This window comes from Cavia porcellus, unplaced genomic scaffold, assembly GCF_034190915.1.
Source record: "Cavia porcellus strain 051 isolate PalLab524CR breed Dunkin Hartley unplaced genomic scaffold, mCavPor4.1 scaffold_28, whole genome shotgun sequence".
NCBI classification, from domain to species: Eukaryota; Metazoa; Chordata; class Mammalia; order Rodentia; family Caviidae; genus Cavia; species Cavia porcellus.
In genome coordinates, this window is record NW_026947511.1 from 21434075 (window position 1) to 21451728 (window position 17654).

General features: G+C 36.9%; 1 protein-coding gene across 2 annotated transcripts in view; it reads left to right on the forward strand.

Annotated features, from left to right (window-relative positions):
* Arid5b (AT-rich interaction domain 5B) overlaps nucleotides 1–17654 on the forward strand; it is a 175089-nt gene that overhangs the window by 16244 nt on the left and 141191 nt on the right. For both annotated transcript variants that reach the window (XM_023566736.2, XM_003473575.5), the window contains exon 3: nucleotides 13945–14170. In XM_023566736.2, coding sequence (XP_023422504.2) covers nucleotides 13945–14170 — 226 coding nt within the window. The remainder of the gene's footprint in view (nucleotides 1–13944; nucleotides 14171–17654) is intronic.

A 17654-nucleotide genomic window follows, 5' to 3' on the forward strand; every position in this document is an offset into this window, starting at 1 on the left:
TCTTCTCACTGAATTATTCCAAAATACATGGGTTATAAATACAGAAAATAATTGAATTTTCTATGTCTTCAGTGAAATAATCTGTTCCATTCTTGCACATACTCTCCATAATAGTCTAATTGTGTTTTCTGCTCCTACTGGCTTAATATGTGTTCAGCAACAATGTGTTCTGTTGTAAAATATGCATCCCTGACTATCTGAGCAGGCGAAAAGAAGATTCTAGTTAAAAAAGGCTGAAGCTGTTTTTCTAATGCAAATTCTATGAGTCACATAAATGGTAGTGTCTTTTAAAATTATCAACAGGCTCTCTCTCTTTTTTTTTCCTTTACATTATAGGTCCTGTTTCTGACTCCACATTTTTGATGTTACTAGATCAGTAATTCAATAGACAGCCAAGCAGGTGTTCAAGTCACTCCTGACCCTCAGAATTCCTTAAATGACCTCTCAAAGCAGTGGAGTGAAAACATTCTCAGCATGTCAGAATATTAAGATATCTCAGTTGCCTTAATTTTTTCGGCCTTATTTTTAAAGGCCCCTTTGTATCTTTTTTTTTTTTTTTCCTCTTCACATTAGCAAAAAGAAACCATGCTTAATGTTGGCTGCCAATATTGTTGGACTGTATGTATATTATACATGCAGCTTGAGCTTGTACGCAGGCACAGCCCTAGCTGGTCATTTGTGCCAGGGGTCCTTAAAGACGAATCTTGAAAGTGCAAAGGGAAGAGAGAGCGATGAGGCTTTGAATTCTTCTGTCGTAGCTAAAGGCATAACACAATATTACTCTTGAAAAAATAAGATTTCTGTTTCATTCAGTTAAACTCATTGGACATTTAGTAGTATGTACTAAAACATTGTGGCAGAAATAAAGAGAACAGTAAGATTGGCCCCATTCTCTCTGACTGCTTAGAAAAAATAAAGCATACAAAAATTAACCTTCCTTGGTGAGATTATATTTTACTTTGCTCCTTTTATCCTGAAAAAATACACTCACATTGTTAAATAGTTCTTGGAAATGTCTATGGATATTCCCAAAATAAAAGATCTCTGTATGGGTAGGTAATTCAAGATTTAGGCAGTTGAATGAAGCATTTGCTTTTCATCTGTTTAGTTAAAAGTGATAAGCTTTCCAGGCAGACTTGAAACTGGTGTTTAGCACTTTGTTTCACAGAATATTTTTCACTGTGATATGACAGTGTGTAAATGTGGCTCCATGTTAAAGATTGGTATATTCATTATTTACTATTGCATGATAAATTATTCCAAAATTCGTGTCTTAGAGTCACATTTATTCTTCATAGTTTCCTTGGATCGGGGGTGGCTTATCTGAGTACATTTGGTTCAGGGGGCCTTAAAGATGCCATTAAGCAATCCGCTGAGGCTCTTGTCATCTCAAAGCTCTCTTGAAAGAGATTCTCCTTCTAAGCTCATGGTCCTGGCCCCCTCCATCCTTCGCTGTATCACATGGGTACCTGGATGGAACAGATCACATATAGCAGCTGACTTCCTTCAGAGCGTACAGGGGAGACAGAAGTCATAGGCTTGTGTAACCCAGGCCTGTGTGTTAAAAGTGCGATGTTGTATGAAGCCCACTCTCAAGAAGAAGTACACAAGAGTGTGCATGCAAGAAGGTAAACATGTTTGGGGCCATCTTAGAAGCTGCCTCTACAGTCAACACCAAAACAGACCCCTAGGATGGACAGCAATTTGATGAGGATATCTTCCTCTTTTTTCTTTTCCTTTTATTGTTTCTATACAGTGTTCTCGGGCACTTTCTTTTAAATGCCTCCTCTGTTCTCTGGGCATGTAATTATAAATGACATGCACGGTAGACAGCAGATTGCTTTAATCTTTTAAAGATTTGCTAAGATTTGTTAGTCTTACAGCATGTCAACAAGCTGTATTGAGTTTTTTTTTTTAACCTAATATCTTGATCAATGAATTTAGAGTTTTGCTGGAAAGGGCATTGTATCTGACATGATGATAAATCTGCAGAGAAAGGAGGAGAGAGGATCCTGTAGTTGGTACAATAGACTCCTTAATGCATAAAAAAGTAGGGATTGTTCATGCACAGTTGTTGAGATTGGGCATTAAACCAAGTTGGTTTAAAATAAAAATCCAAATGAGAGGGATTGTTGTTTTAATTTGTGTTTCTAATGTGTGTATCTACAGAAGCTGAGTATCTCTTAGCTGCCCTTCAGCCTTGTGAATAAGAGAGCAGCTGGCCTGCCATCTTTTAGTTCTGTAGGAGTGTGCTTTTTCATAGAAAAGTTAGCGACTTCTCTTTAGGGATGGGTAGGTGTCAGTCTCCAGAGTAGTACCTCAATCCTATAAATGTAGGCATTAAGGCTGTGAGGAAAAGATTCCCCTGAATAAACTCTGGTCAACTTCTAAAAATAGAAATTGATTCATGAATAGTGTCCCGTGTTAAACTTAGTGGGAACTTAGCAAAAATGGGTCTGGATTCCAAATGAGGAACCTATCTCAACTATAAAGCATATACACAGTACATTTTGAACTGTTTCTTTTCTTTCTTTTTTTTTTCTTTTTTGTTTTTTAATTTGACCATGCACCATATACCTTTGTGTACGCTGAGTCCCTCTGCCAAGATTTCCCTGACACTCAATTTAAATCATCTTCAGGACTGTCCTTAGCCTCCCACAATTTCCTCTTCTATTCTCTTGCCTTAGATTTGGTTTACTGTCTGGCTCTTCTGCCCCATTGAAACACACACACATAACTGTAGGCTCCAGGAGTGTAGAATTTTTGTCTGTTCTATCCCTAGTCATAACCCCAATTCATGGCACAGTTGCCTTGTATTTATTGAATGGATAAAATTACTTATGACCACTTATCCATATGTAAATCCTCACATTTAGCTGAAGGTTTACAATCCTCACCCCCATCCCTAGTTAAATACTTCTTGGTCAGTTCTCCCTCTTCCTACTACAGCTCAGGGGAGATGCCCAGAACACTGAGGATGGGGGAAGGAATGAACTCACTGACAAAGGACTAAAAGAGAGTAACCTTCACTCTACGGCAAGGAACAGAAGGTTCTGGGCACTGGGCACTTCTTACTCATCCATATCTTTTCTTGGCTGGTATTCAACCCAATGGCCGGCACTGAGCAGAGTTGATGCATGTTAACTGGATCACATTGAATGGAGTTGGGGGAAATCTCTCCTAACCACAGTGGATGAAGCTTGGCTTATCCCATGCTGCTTTAAGGGTGACAGGGATGCTGTATTTTAGAGCACTTTCTGTGATGTTTTGTGAGAATGCTCAGTAGTATTCCTTCCTTCCTTCATTCCCAAGTTGTACTCTGGAGTGTACAAAACTTTGAGCATGGAAATTATACAAGTTTTCAATCTTACTGTAGGATGAAAACTTGGCTTTATTATCTGGTTTTCACAACCACCCTGCAATGGCAAAAAATTTAGAATCAGTGGTTGTAGATGCTGGGGTCTGTCCTCTGTGTTTCCCGCCACACCACAGTCCTGGAACAGGAGTAGAAAGGTCACCAACTGTGTGTGCAAATTGCCTCTTGAATTAACCCCAGCTCCTTCAAAACTACTCAGTAGTTTTCCAAACTGAGCATAGGGCTTCTGATTGAAGACTGAAACACTGACTGAGGTAGAGCATACTATAGTGTAGGAAAAACTACAACTAAGAAAAAATAGCCCTTTAAGTAATCCAATATAGGATAATTGCTTTATTAAATAAAGCTGTGGGTCTCAAATTATTCTACTGCCATTGTACATATGAGGATAATAATGTGAACTGTGCTAAGTGAACACAGAAAAAAAAAAAACCTAACAAGAGAGAGCATGTCTAAATCATATGTTTATATTTAAACAGAGGCTACACAAAACAGGAAGATTTTCTTGGTTTCTATATTAAAGTGTTCTAAATGAGCCTAAGGCTTTTGGCAGTCCTCTGTGAAGACTGTTGTTCTCATTAATGGCAAAGCTATACCACGTCTCTGCCAGGTGACCAATAAGCTTTAATAACTCAGACAACTTCTATCACCATTTTCATATGCCAACATGGGTGAAGAGTTTTCTTCTTTCTTTGAGAGTCTATAGAGTATAGGCCCACTGAACCAAATACCTGAGCAAAGGGTCATATGCTTCTAAAGATGGGGGAAGAAAAAGCCAGAAGATGCTAAAGGAATGGTGTGGAGTCATTTGTCATAATAGAATAGCTGGACTGGGTGGTGGTTGAATTTGGGTTTTATAGTTAATGTTTTTCCTCTGATAGTGTTCTTATAGGTAACTCAACTGGGCTTTAAACACTGGAATTGGGCTCATTTGTCTTTTTTTGTTAATGTTTTAATGGCCAAAGATACGTATTTGAGTGCCAAACTATTTTGATTATGGCAACATGAAAGCAGTTTTAAAAAATAGAATGTAGAGTTAATGCCCTATTAAATTGGTCAAAGGAAATGTGAGCAAGTTCCACCACTGACTAGGACATCTTTATATATCAAAACTTGCCTGTTTAGGAGAGGAAATATCTAGGAGGCCAGATGCAATTTCTTGCTCCATATGTAAATTGCCTTTAAATTTAGGGGATGAAATAATGTGTACATATAGTAAATCCAAGAGGGAAGAAGTAGAACTGGGAATTGATAATAGTATAGGTCTGGTGTTTTCTTTGGAGATGGTCTTCCCAGTTAGGGACACAGGCTGCAGTCTAACAGGCTTCAGATTAGTGTGTATTAAAAATGTATTTAGGAACATAAAATATTCAGGATTTTTGAATTACTTGTTTGATACGCAAATGCCGTTGGCTGTACCATGAAGGATGGTCACATTACATTTGACAAATCATGCCTTAGAGCACTGTTCTGTTTGCTTACTCCCTCTAATTGTGCCAGGATGGATTCCCAAAATTCACTGAGGCACAGACTTCACCAGAATGTCTGGTAACAAGGAAGGAGAAAGCTGGAAAAGGAGGGAGTGGCTTAGGAAATTGGAACCCAATACTCTAATGAATCTCCATGGCCAATCCATTCCATCCTGTTAAAGGAGTCAAATTAAATCTTAGCATATACTTGAGAGAGAATCTTAATCATTCAGACAACAGAAAATTCTTCAAATTTTTAACCAGTTCATGAATGGCTACATCTATAATCTCACTTTGGGGGTAAAAATACTATTAAATTTTAAAAATCCATTTTCTTCTTAAATTCCACATACCCCCATGAAACTGGCAGGAAATGGTCAAAGGTTTGTATCAGGGTGGGAGGGGGAAAGGTTTGACTACAGAAAAGGCTAGACTAATTTCTCAGAAAGAAGATGGCATTGCCTAGGTGATTTCTGGCTTCACTTGAGTTTTCCATCCTGAAATGGGCATAAAATACCTACCTCAAAGAATCCTTTCAGGGATTAGATGAGATGATGCCCATTAAATTCACAGATTACTGCCTGATCAAGCAAAGAAAGCTTGACAGTGTTTTCCACTGTTGTACCTTTGAGAGTGGAAGAAAATGAAAAGGCCAGTGATTGTGGTTTTTATTACTGTTAGAGACAGAACCCAAGACTTCAAGCACACTGATGTGAGAGCTCTACCACTGAGTGACATCCCTAACTCAGCTCAGGTAGTCCTTATTTTTCTTGGTCCGACTTTCCCCTGGAGGTACCTAGAAAATATAATAAGGCCATTATTTTTTCTAGACAAATAATTAAGAGTTAAAAACAAACAGTTACTTAGATGAGATGATTGAATACCACTCATGTCCCCAATTCCCTTATTTTCCATTCAAATGATAGTACTTAGCACCAGCCATCATTTCTTGAAGGATGTGTAGAACATTGTACTAAGAGCAACTACAGTGTTTTAACTACACTATACTTTGGTAAATTCCAGAACCAATATGGGTGTTAAATATAGTAGGGCTGCATTTGAACTGGAATAATCAAACTTGAAGTCAATGCTTTCTCAGAACCTCACAAAATGAACCATCCAAAAAGAGTAGGCATCATTAAAATTAGTGCTGTGAACCCAACACAATCCTTGGCTCTTTGGGAAGTACATGAAAAAAAAAATTAAGCAAGGTTATTGGCCATTAAAAAGTGTTTACAGTTCAGGTGTTTATTGTAAAAGACAGAATTATGCAATTCAGCATCAAATACTGAAGCCTAATAAAGATTTAACATTATGTCACAGGTATTAAGAACAATAATTCCCAGTACAGGGACCAACTAAAGTTGATAGCTTTTCATTTTGCTTAGTAAGGATATTAAAAATAGACTACCATCTATTACCATCCGTGTTTTGGGGGAAAAAAGATATTATAATGTTAGATAGAAGGAGAAAGTCTCAAACTGAGAGAGTATACAGGTCCTTCCATAGGGATGCTGCCCACTTCTGCTCTCTGCTGAGGAAAGCTAAAATTCATGGGCTCCATGAACAGAGCCCCTGGCCCAGCGGCTCCCTGTGAACCCAGTGACACAGGTTCTCTGACAGGAGTTGGTAAGGGAAGACAGTAAAGGGAGGTCTTTATTCTCTGTCCCTTCCTAGGTTGGTGGTGTTAAGGGTCTCTGCCTCCAGTGGGAAGTGTGTCCTGATCCTGATAGCTGCTCCCACCCACTGCGACCATTTAATCTAAGCGTGGTGGTAGAACGCTTGCTGCAATCCAGCTTTCTGTGCTGTCTACCTCTTCTGATTCTTTTACACCCCACCAGCACGGTGGAAAGTCCTTGAGATCTTGTAAATTGTGCTTTATGAAACCTCCCAGAATTATTATTTTTCTGATTTTACCAGTGTCCTCTTTACCATATTGTCTTTCCTGATGTCCTCGGATTTTTCAGTGGCAGCTACTTACCTTCTCACCTTTCCCATAGGTGTCTTCTTAGCAGAACACACTAATGTGCAACGGAGAGAGCAATTAGATAAATGTATAGTGCTTCACATTGTGCTGGGTCTGAGGGGGTTGAAAGCAAAGGCAAAGAAGCAGAGCCAGGCTCGTGGTGTCGTGCTCACCCCCTTACCTGAGCCTACTGGTATACCTCATAGGCACCCACACCTGACCAGAAGATCCTCAGGGCCTACAATAAAGTGTCTGTAGCTGATGTTGTTAAAAGTTTATTCAACAGTTTTTCTTCATTATTACCTTCTATCTTGATGAAAATTTCCCACTGTTGTGGAACCAATTAAATTTTTTCACTTTTACTATTTATTTAGCATGTATTGTTGTTTTGTGTTCCTAAAATTTTTCATGTTTTAAATACTGCAAAGCACATTCTGAAAATTTGAGATATATGGGGAAGATGAATGCACTCGTTTCTGTTAGCATTCTCTCCTCTTCCTGGCAGTCCCTCTAATATTGTACATGTTCATTGTCCTTGGTATACTGCTAATTATACCTCTTCTCAACAACGTGCTGTTGGTGGGCACCACAGGGTAAAGGTTTCATTCACATTCTCTCTCTAGAGGGATGGTATACTGTATTACTAAAGATATAGATTCAGCTGTGTATAACAGAGACTCATAATTACAGTTGTCTAAGTAAATTGACAGTTCAAAATCTCTTTCTCTCTCAATCTACAGGTGTGTGGCTCAGAGCTAAAATGGCTTAGAGAACAGGCTCCTTCTGTGTGTGTCTCATCTGTAGAGTTCAGAGCCATCCTCATCCCCTCTGAGTGGGTGAGCTGGAAAGTGCACATTTCACTGATGCAAGCCACTGGTCGTAACCTAGTCAAGTGGCTGCAATTGGCAGTAAAGGAAGAAGAGAAATGCTGTCTTTATTCTGTGCCCAACAAATTAGCAGTTTATTATTCTGCCTTTGGGAAAAAGTTAGCTATAGCTGAAAAGTACTATACTCCCCTTTTACCAACTAAGGTATTTTCTTACAAACATGTCAGATGAGCTATACAGTTCCACTGTGGTTGAAATGACTATGAGACATCTAACTTGCTAACAAGGGACTGGAGACTAGATGAAACTTTAGAATGTACTTCTGAATTTCAGAGGTGAGCATTGTAATCACCACAGAGAATGATTCCTTCAAGGAGTGATATAGAGAGAGGAAAACATGGACATAGACTAGACCTAAATATATATATACCTCCTACATTTCCTTAAATGAGGGATGGAATGAGGAAGAAGAAAAATTGAACATGTGGAGGCAGTAGATATTGAGTAGATGTTCTTTTTCCGCATGAGTCTGTTGCATATTTGTGCATCTTGCAAACCAAACTGTCAATTGCCTTCATTCTTCACTGTCTCTTCAGACATGTCTCTATTGTGAACACCCTGGGGAGACAAACATTTGTAGTATCTTGCTCCAGAACCAAGAGCTGACTTACTTATTATCTGGTATTAAATATTTGGTTTCCCTAAACTCAGGACTCTTCTATAATTTACTCCAATGTGTGCCCGGCTATCAGTGAGTCTCCTTTTAGGAACTGAATATTAGACAGCCAGCACAAATGCTGGCACTTGACTACTGCAATTGCTATGAGCCATAAAATCATTCCTTGGCTCTGTCCAGGATTCTCATGGCCCCTGCTGGCATTATCTATGAAACTGTGTAAGGCAAACTTATAAGTTTGCAAGTAGGTAAAATTACAGACTCTTCTTAGTTCATAACTAGAAGGGGTGTTTCAATTTCTAAGTTAAGTTATTCGTCATCAGGTGCTACAAAAAGGGAAAGGAAACTGAAGAATAAGAAAACGCATTGGGTTAATGATCAAATAGTGATTCTCCAACGTTCTTACACTCAAATTTCCTAAATGACTCCAATTATAGAGGGCATATCTTTTGATATGTATCATATTAGAAATTAAAACTGAAAGCTTAAAACATTTAATTCATTTAAAATGATATCATCCACATGCACAAAAGTGAAATATTAAGCTAATGTTGCCATAACTTATACAAAGGTATAAATGGATCATGCAGCTAAATATACAATGTAAATGTATAAAATTTTTTTGGTGAAAACAAAGACATTTCTTGTGACTTGAGATTAGGTAGATTTCATAGATACAAAAAATCTCCAATCCAAGAAAAAAATGACCTATGGAACTTGAATCAAATTTAAAACTTTCGTTTTACGAGACATATTATTCCAAGACTGCTACAATGTGAAAGAACATGTTTTAATGTCATATATTTGATAAAAGACTTGAATACAAAAACCTCTCAAAACTCAGCAGTAACAAAACAAGAACTCAATTTTTAAAATGGAGCAAACCATCAAAAGCATATGCAAATGGAAAATTAGCACCTCAGAAGATGTTTGATAACATCAGCATTAGGGAGATGAAAGCTGAAAAATGATGAGAAATCATTGTGTACATATTAGACCGGCATTAATTAATTAGCAGTGACAGTATCAAATGCTGGTAAGGATGAGGAGCAACTGGAATTCTCAGATATTGCTTGTGGGAACGCAAAATTGACAGTCACTCAAAAAAGTCATTGAGTCATTTCTAAATATTACATATGCAGCTACTAGAGGATTTAACAATTCCTCTTCAAGATGTTAACACTAGAGAACTGAAATGAGTGTTCATGTACAAACCTGTTTGTGGAAGTAGTTCTGTTTATGATCACAAAAATTTAGTCTCTCTGTTGTCCCTCACCCAGGAATGGATAAGTAATGTTTGCTAGCCACCAGTACCACGGTGTGCTACTCAGAAATAAAAAGCAATGCGTTGATGTATGCCCATCACGTGGGCGGGTCTCAGAGACATTATGTAGAGTGAAACAGTCTCAAAAGGTTTCACATGGTAGGAGTCGGTGGATGTATATGACATTTGAAGAAACAGAAAACTACATGAAGCCCAGATCAACAGTTGCCAGAAGTTGGGAACAGGTGTGAGAGAGTGTGAGGACAAGAAATGACACAAAAAGCTTTAGAGGGTGATGGACTGGGCTGTATCTGATACTTGTGCTGATGGTAGCTATATGAATCTATCCACAAAGCTGTACCCTAAAACAGGAAATTTTATGAAAAATTATTTTAAAGAAGAAATAGCAATATAAAACCCATCATAAAAATGTAGCACATTGTTATGAAATTTCTATTATCAAAAACATTTTCAGTGAAAACAGTAGAATAGTCTTATGGCTTTTGTAAATCTCTTCACTCAAGCTTAATAAAAAGCTTTATTTTCATCTGCTTCCGCATTTGCTCTGTTGCGATACCACATGTCACAATCTCTGGAAAACCCCACTATAAGCTTGAAAGAGAACAAAAGTGAAAAAAGCTACTAATATCTTCACATGATTTTGATCACCGTTTTGGCTCTGTGGACCCCTGAAATGGTCTTTAGGTATTTCCCAGGGTTCTTGGGCTACACTTTGAGAATCACTAACGTGAGACCTTGTCCTAAGCTTCAGTTATGAAGCTTCACTTTTTTTTCTGTATCTTATGTCCCTATGTTTACTTAATGGCTTTACTCAAATTGATGCATTTTTAACCAACTTATTATTTAAAAAGAAACTTTCTATAGCTCCTGTAAATAGAAAACCAGTACCACTTTCCCATAAATAGATAGTAACCACAAAAATAAGTAGTAATAAGTAACTTAAAATATATATAAAAAGTTTACCCACGAACCATCTAAATTCATCTCTACATGCCACACTTTGGAAAACACCGACATAGAGAAGTAATGACTATTACTGATACACTATTTCATTTTTATCAACCCATTGAATTTTGATAATTACAATGAGGTAGTTATTATGACTTTTTCTATTTATATTTGTTACAAAAAATGAAAACACAGGGAGATTAATGAATTTGCCTAATTTTCCATTGCAAGTATATTCCAAGGTTGGGATTTGAATTCTGGCAACCTGGATACTGCGCTTGCAGACAGGAAGGTGGATTTGCATCCAAGTCCTGCCATAACTCGGCATTTGGATATGTCACTGAACCTGGCTGCCCTCATTGTTAACACGAAGGAGGTGGAATGAATTGGTCTAAATAAATGTGAATATCTGGTGTCCACCCAGAGACCAGGCAAGTCAGGGAGAAGTGGGCTGAAAATCATGTCATAGTTACTGGTGGGGATTTCCTGTCTTTTCTAAAGCAGGCATCTTGTGCTCAGTTTCAAGTGCTTTCTGTTGCTGATTTTGGTTTTATTTTTCTTTTGTTGTTTTTTTTTTTTTTTTTTTGGCCTTTGTTTTATAAGAGGAAATTGAAGTCTGGATTTTTTGTGCAAAATTTCAAGTTTTTAGAACCACTGAGAGGACTAGACATACACATGGGCTGGATGGTTTGAGATTTTTCTGACTAAATTAGATCTTCTAACTTTGAGGACTCATGATTAAATAAGCATATAGTCGTAGAAATAAAAATTCAAATTACAGAAAGTTTAAAACAATGATAAAAGGGTATAATGACTTAGAAAGTGTCTTAGCATGGCCTATATAAATATTGATTAAGAGCTGAGTTAATTGAAAAGTCAAGGTAGATTAATAGAATAACAAAGTATATTTCTTTGGGTTCCTTTTGTGTTGTATTAGAGTAAGTCAGTAATATTTATTCAGGGCTAATTCTCAGTTTGCAGAGAGCTAATGTAATCATGAGATGAGCTTATTGAAATTCTTTTCTTAGACATAGAGACTTGCCCAAGAGTGGTACATATTAGGAACTTTAGTCAGCACTCACTCAGAATAATAAATGCTACCATGTGATTTATGCCATTGTGTGTACAAAGTGGTGTTTCCTGAGACATTTTCTATATATGTGTTGGCTGTTCTGTTCTTTTGAGTTGGTTTGTTCTTTCCCCCTCCTCTGCTTATCAGATTTCCTTTTAAATCCTGGCATTTGACAATGTTGTAGAGCCAGTTTCTCTGTGAAGCCACAGTAAAACATGTTGGTGGTTTCACAATTAATGTACACTTGGGTTCAAGGTTTTCATGTTTGTGGGAATTTCTCTGTGTGTGTGTGTGTGTGAGAGAGAGAGAGAGAGAGAGAGAGAGAGAACAGAAATATATGTTAAATCCTGAAAGATGAGTTTATTCATCAGTGACATCATAAGGACTGTATTTTCTCTTAGTTAATAAACTGTTTGGCTGGTGGTGTAAGCCAGACAGAACTAGTCATGCCATTTCTTGGAAAAGATCTGAAGCAACTGGTAATTGAAATGATAATCATTTGATCAGAGAGCTATTTGAAAATAACACTCATCTCCAAACTCATCTATTCCAGGAAACCTTATTTGGTCAAAATGTTGCCAAATTCCAACTTCACTAAAATTGAGACTGATATAACATGCTACTTAATTATTTTCCAGTACATTCTAAGCTGCATTTCTGGTATGCCTTGTGCAGAAGCTGTTCCCATATGCACTGAAACAATACCCAGGCTGAATTTTTATTCTGACATTAAATAATCACCATGTAATACCTATAAAATGCATGACAATGACAGATCTTCTATTTCAAGAGGATGGTGTGGCACTCGGGGTGAAATCAGCTGCTGCAATGGGACTTTGTAATATGCCCCATTGTTTATCCAATATTGAATTTTTTTCTTGAAGAGAAGATAAAAACACAGCTTCTAATTTGACTTCCCTTTACTGGAAGTTCCTATTTGATCATGATAAGAGAAAGGATTCCATTACCAAAGTTTTACTTTTCATTTTTGATAGTGTTTATTACTTTGCTGATACCTAACAAAACTTCTTCTCAGAAGCAGGTTGGAACTGAATGAGAAAAAGTGAAATCTTAGATTCTACCTTAAAATATTTTTAAATCTAAGGCTTCTTTTTGTGTGAAGCTTATCTTAATAAATCCTTTTTTTTTTTTGGAGCACTGTGAGCAGTGACATTTGTTGGGGGGGTGAGTGTGCATGTGTGGGTGTAGATGGAAGAAGGAGAGTCATGTTTTACAGCAAAATTAACCCAAATCACTTGTGGATTCCTTTTGTATAATAGCTTAGAGACATCTTCCTGTTGTTTTGTCAAAAATATTTCGAACATTTTGTAAGCTTAGGGGTTTTCACAGCTATGTTTTTTTCAGAAATGTGAAATAAAAAAGTCAGTTCAAGCTGAAATGCCAAATTCTTCAAATAATTTTGCTTAAAACCCAGTGAGATGATCTTCATAAGTTTTTTCCCAAAGAACCTTTGGGTAAGGGGGCCTCCTTTTGTTCTGTGTGTGGATATCTATTAAATATCTTGCTGGATTATTCAGAGGGAAAAAGTTGGCTGTTTCCTGGAGGCAATTAGAGATGCTTAAAATTCAAATTTATGGTCCATAAGAGGAACTTAAGTTTCAACTACTTTCCTTAGCTTCAAATACTTTCTCCTCACTCGCCCTCTCACCCTCTACCCCATATGTATTAAAAGAAAAACTCAGTTCATTTCTCAGCTTACAAAGGTTTTGAGAAACATGAGAATGTGTAAGTTTCTTTCAGTGGGAAGCACATAACGTTTATGAAGTATTTCTTTTGGGATTACATCACAGTTTTATTTAATTTTTAGGACAAAAGTTAAATTCAATATTTGTGTATAAGCCAAGGGAAAATGTACCATAAACATAGGAATTTTAGGGTGAGTCAGAGTTCCAAGAATCTTAGATTTACTTAGAACATTTATATGGAGACAAGCTAACCATTAGTCATCTCGCCTTCACTTTTTACATTTGTAATTAATTGCACCTAAAAATCTGCTTTCACCCAAGCGGTTAAATAGGTGGAGGGCGCTTTGCAAACAGCATTCAAAATGGCTATAGAATTACTACCCTATTTGTGGATACTTTATAACTGTAACAAATATGTACTATAAATTATTCTTTAAATAGCCAGCAGTGAAAAGCCAGTGAAATGAAGTAGGTTATCAGAGATTCTTTGGATATCAAAAACCACAGTCTACTGGTGAAGGTTAAACCATTCACATGGCAGTTCAGGGGATCTGTGTTGAGACTATCATTTACCTCAAACTCATAACTAATGTTTTTTGTTCCATCTCATCTCTTGTAGGATGAAGTCATTGCTGTTTCTGAAAAGGTGATTGTGAAGCTTGAAGACCTGGTTAAGTGGGTACATTCTGATTTCTCCAAGTGGAGATGTGGCCTCCAGGCAGGGCCAATGAGAACGGAGGCCTTGGGGAGAAATGGGCAGAAGGAAGCTCTGCTGAAATACAGACAGTCCACCCTCAACAGCGGACTCAACTTCAAAGATGTTCTCAAGGAAAAGGCTGACCTTGGTAAATACAATTCACACTTCTGAAATGAGTGTGTGGGTGAATAGAGTAAGCTTTTCTTGTCATAGGTTTTTCTGGAAACCCTGTCATACAATTGTGCGTGTATGCACACACACACACACTTAATTACTCTCAAAGGGACTTGGAATATAGATGGAGAGCAACTTTGTGGGTGAGGGATGAGGGTTACCCACTGGAGCACAGACTTCTGTGTATTGACTCCTACACTGTGTGACATGACACATAGGGTTACAGTGCTCCAATGCACAGACAAGCCAAAGACTTCATTAGAGCATGTGAAATTGGATTAAGGAAGAATTTGAGCACTCGCTCAAATGTGTCAGTGTAACATCTAACACCCTCAGAATTCCATGTTTTATGTCGGATGGAAAGCAGAGTGAGAGACAACCTTAGGTTACGGGAACCACTTGTTGGTATTGAGGGCCTAGATTTCCTTGAGCTTTGAGCATCCAGTGGTCATCTACCTAAGGTCAGCTGCCTAAGTTTTTCTTCTCTTTCTTCTCTTCCACTGAAGTATAAAGAATTTGAGTTTGGGGGTTTTTCATAGTTAGGCTTTGCAGTATTCTGATTGTGTTTGAACACTAGCTAACACTTAGCTGCGCAGCCTTAGGCAAATAACCTCTAACCTCAGTTTCCCCACATACAAATAAAAGTCATTGTGAACTAAAGGATCTAGCATGGTGATGACAGGCGGGAGGGGCTCCTTAATTAATTCTGTTGCTTTAACACTTCCTTTGGTGACTTTTGTGTCCTTTCCCTGTTCTTTTCCTTCTGTTTGTATTCCCTTGTGGACTTCACTGTCTTACTCTGCTAGTATTGCTCAAGACAAAGTTGTTGATCTCTGATTTAGACTGGTTGTTTCCTCTTTAGACAAAGAGGAACTTCATGTTTAACATATTAAGGCATCTTTTTCTTTCATTCTAGCACAATGCTGATTTTCGTAGCCCTATTTTATGCCTCAATGTGACAACTTCCTGTTTTTTTTTTTTTTGTTTTAACCCAGAATTTAACTATTACAAGAAACCCAGATGATTTATTTTAATTGGCATAAAGAAACTGAATAACACCAGTAACTGACTGTGTCTTTCATGTGATTTTGGTTTATGATGAGCTGTGTTGTGTTTTGGGAATAGCATTAATATTTTCTTGCAATTTAACAATCAACAATTTCCTGGCCTCTTTTTGCTGTATGTCAGACAGTAATATTGTAGACTTGGCACACTGATAGTTACATGTACAATTAGAGAAAATTCCTAAACTAATGCTCTTCCTTCTCTAGAAAAAAAATATGTAGTTTCCTTACACATATTGTCACCCCAGTTTTGTGAATACACCATGGCTACTCTTATGATATGTGACAATTCTGAATAATATATCTGTATTGTCTTTCTAATGCATGATCTAAGTTGCTTTAACATTGTCTTGTTTTGTTTTGTTTTGTTTTGTTTTGTTTTTTAACATGAAAGCTTTTGTTTGAGTTTTTTTTTTTTTTTTTGAGTTATGGAATATACTGTTACTAATAAAAAATTAAACAGGAAACCCTTGGGGGAACAAAAGGATGTGTAGATGGTTAAGCTTGATGTCACACTTATAAACAAGAGTATTTATAGCTGGGTTATTTTGTGTTTCAAAAGGATGGTTTACTAATGAACACTTTTTAAAAAGTTTCTTATTTTGATCAAAAGATATAGATATTTTAATCTTCTTGAATTGTAAGAAATGTCCATAGTCTATTTATTTTGCAATTGATTTTAGGAGAAATGGGTTTACAGTCAGTATTCAAAGTACTTGCCACTGTGTTGGCCTGGAAAATCTAGAGATTAGTAGTTTGTAAGTCAAGTTGCTCTTAGGTCTCACAAGGGGAATTTACTAAGTCCAACTTACCCAGATTCTTCTTAGTCACAGAGGCAGGGCCAAGGAATGTGTACAGATAAGACAATTACTAGACAATTTGGACGAGTGTGTGGCCTGAAAGACATTTCTGTGATGAGTGCTGAGAAAGAGGTAATCAACAGAAGACTAGACTGGGCGGCTTTCATGAGCAAGAAACACCATGTACCTTTTCTTTTTTAAATGTAAAATATCCCTTTAAGGATAGAATTTAGGGCCTTGAAATTCTACTCAGTTGGTATGAACTGTGGGAAATTTGAGACAAATGGCTTTTGTAATTGGAATGCACACTGTGTTGTAATAATGTGGAAAGACAAACAAAAACTTTCCTTAATGTAATGAGTTTCCACTATCTGCCTGATCTAAAGTTTGTAAGTCACCCTTGTCAGGATTTATACCAAGGAGAGGATTGTACACAATCCTGGCCCAGCAACTTTCTCTTCATCCTCTTCCTTTCTCTGTGTGTAACATCAACATATTTGTTGTCTGTACTTTTATTTCTAACAGTGGTTTCCTTATCTCTCTTTCTCTTGGCCACACTGAAACTACCTCTCGTCTCACATTGTTCATGGCAGTTCACACACTTATTAGGTTTTTCCTTCTGTTAGAACTCTTCATTGTTCTTACCAAAGAAAGATAAACTGGAGGATTACTTAAGACCCTCCTCTTTTACTGGTGGAAGCAAGTAAACAATGGAAAGCTCTCACCTTTCTATGGATAAAGTGAAACTCCAACATGTTATTTTTAAAAATCTAAGTTATTTTATCCTGTTAAAAAAAATCAATAGTAACAAAAGAGTTAGGTTGACTCTCAAAGAAGGGATTTTAAAATATAAAAGCTAATTAAAGAACGCTTCTTGCTCTGTACTTAAGTAGAATAAATTCCCTTTAATCCCAGTTTGTGTCACTTCCTGTCTCTCTCCGAATAGTAAAAAAAAAAAAAAAAAAAAAGCAAAAATGTTCTCACAAATGTGTGTCTGCCAGCAAGTTAATACACACAAAGAGAAACCCTGCCCCAAATGGCAGTTCCAATAACTGCTCTGATTCAAATCGTAACTCTCAATTTTTAGCCTCTCCCCACTAAAAGGAGCAAATTTGGACAAGCTTTAAGGATGTACTGTCTAGTGATTTTTTTAAAACTCTCTACAATTTTTACTTAAGATCCTAAATGACTGCTGACTAAAATTACAACTTTGGATACTGGAGCAACTAATAACCTTTAAAAAAATACTTCTAACATGTGGTAAAGTACATTCATTGTCTTCCCCTCCTCTTTGTCCTTTTCAAAGAAAGTTCAATATGAAACCGATGCAAATTGGGACTTTACTGAGTGACATATTTTACCTTCTTTCAGACTATTTCATACTGACTTATTAAAAAAAAAAAAAGAAAAAGAACTATCTTAAGATAGAAGGGTTAAAGAATGTATTATTCATAAGCATAACGAATACAAGAACCTGTTTTTCCAGAAGAATCAGGTTGATTAAGTCATTCACTACACAAGCCTCTAGTTATTTATTTTTGTCTTTAGAATTACAGTACTTAGCTTTTGTAATAAAGTGGACTTGATGCCCATA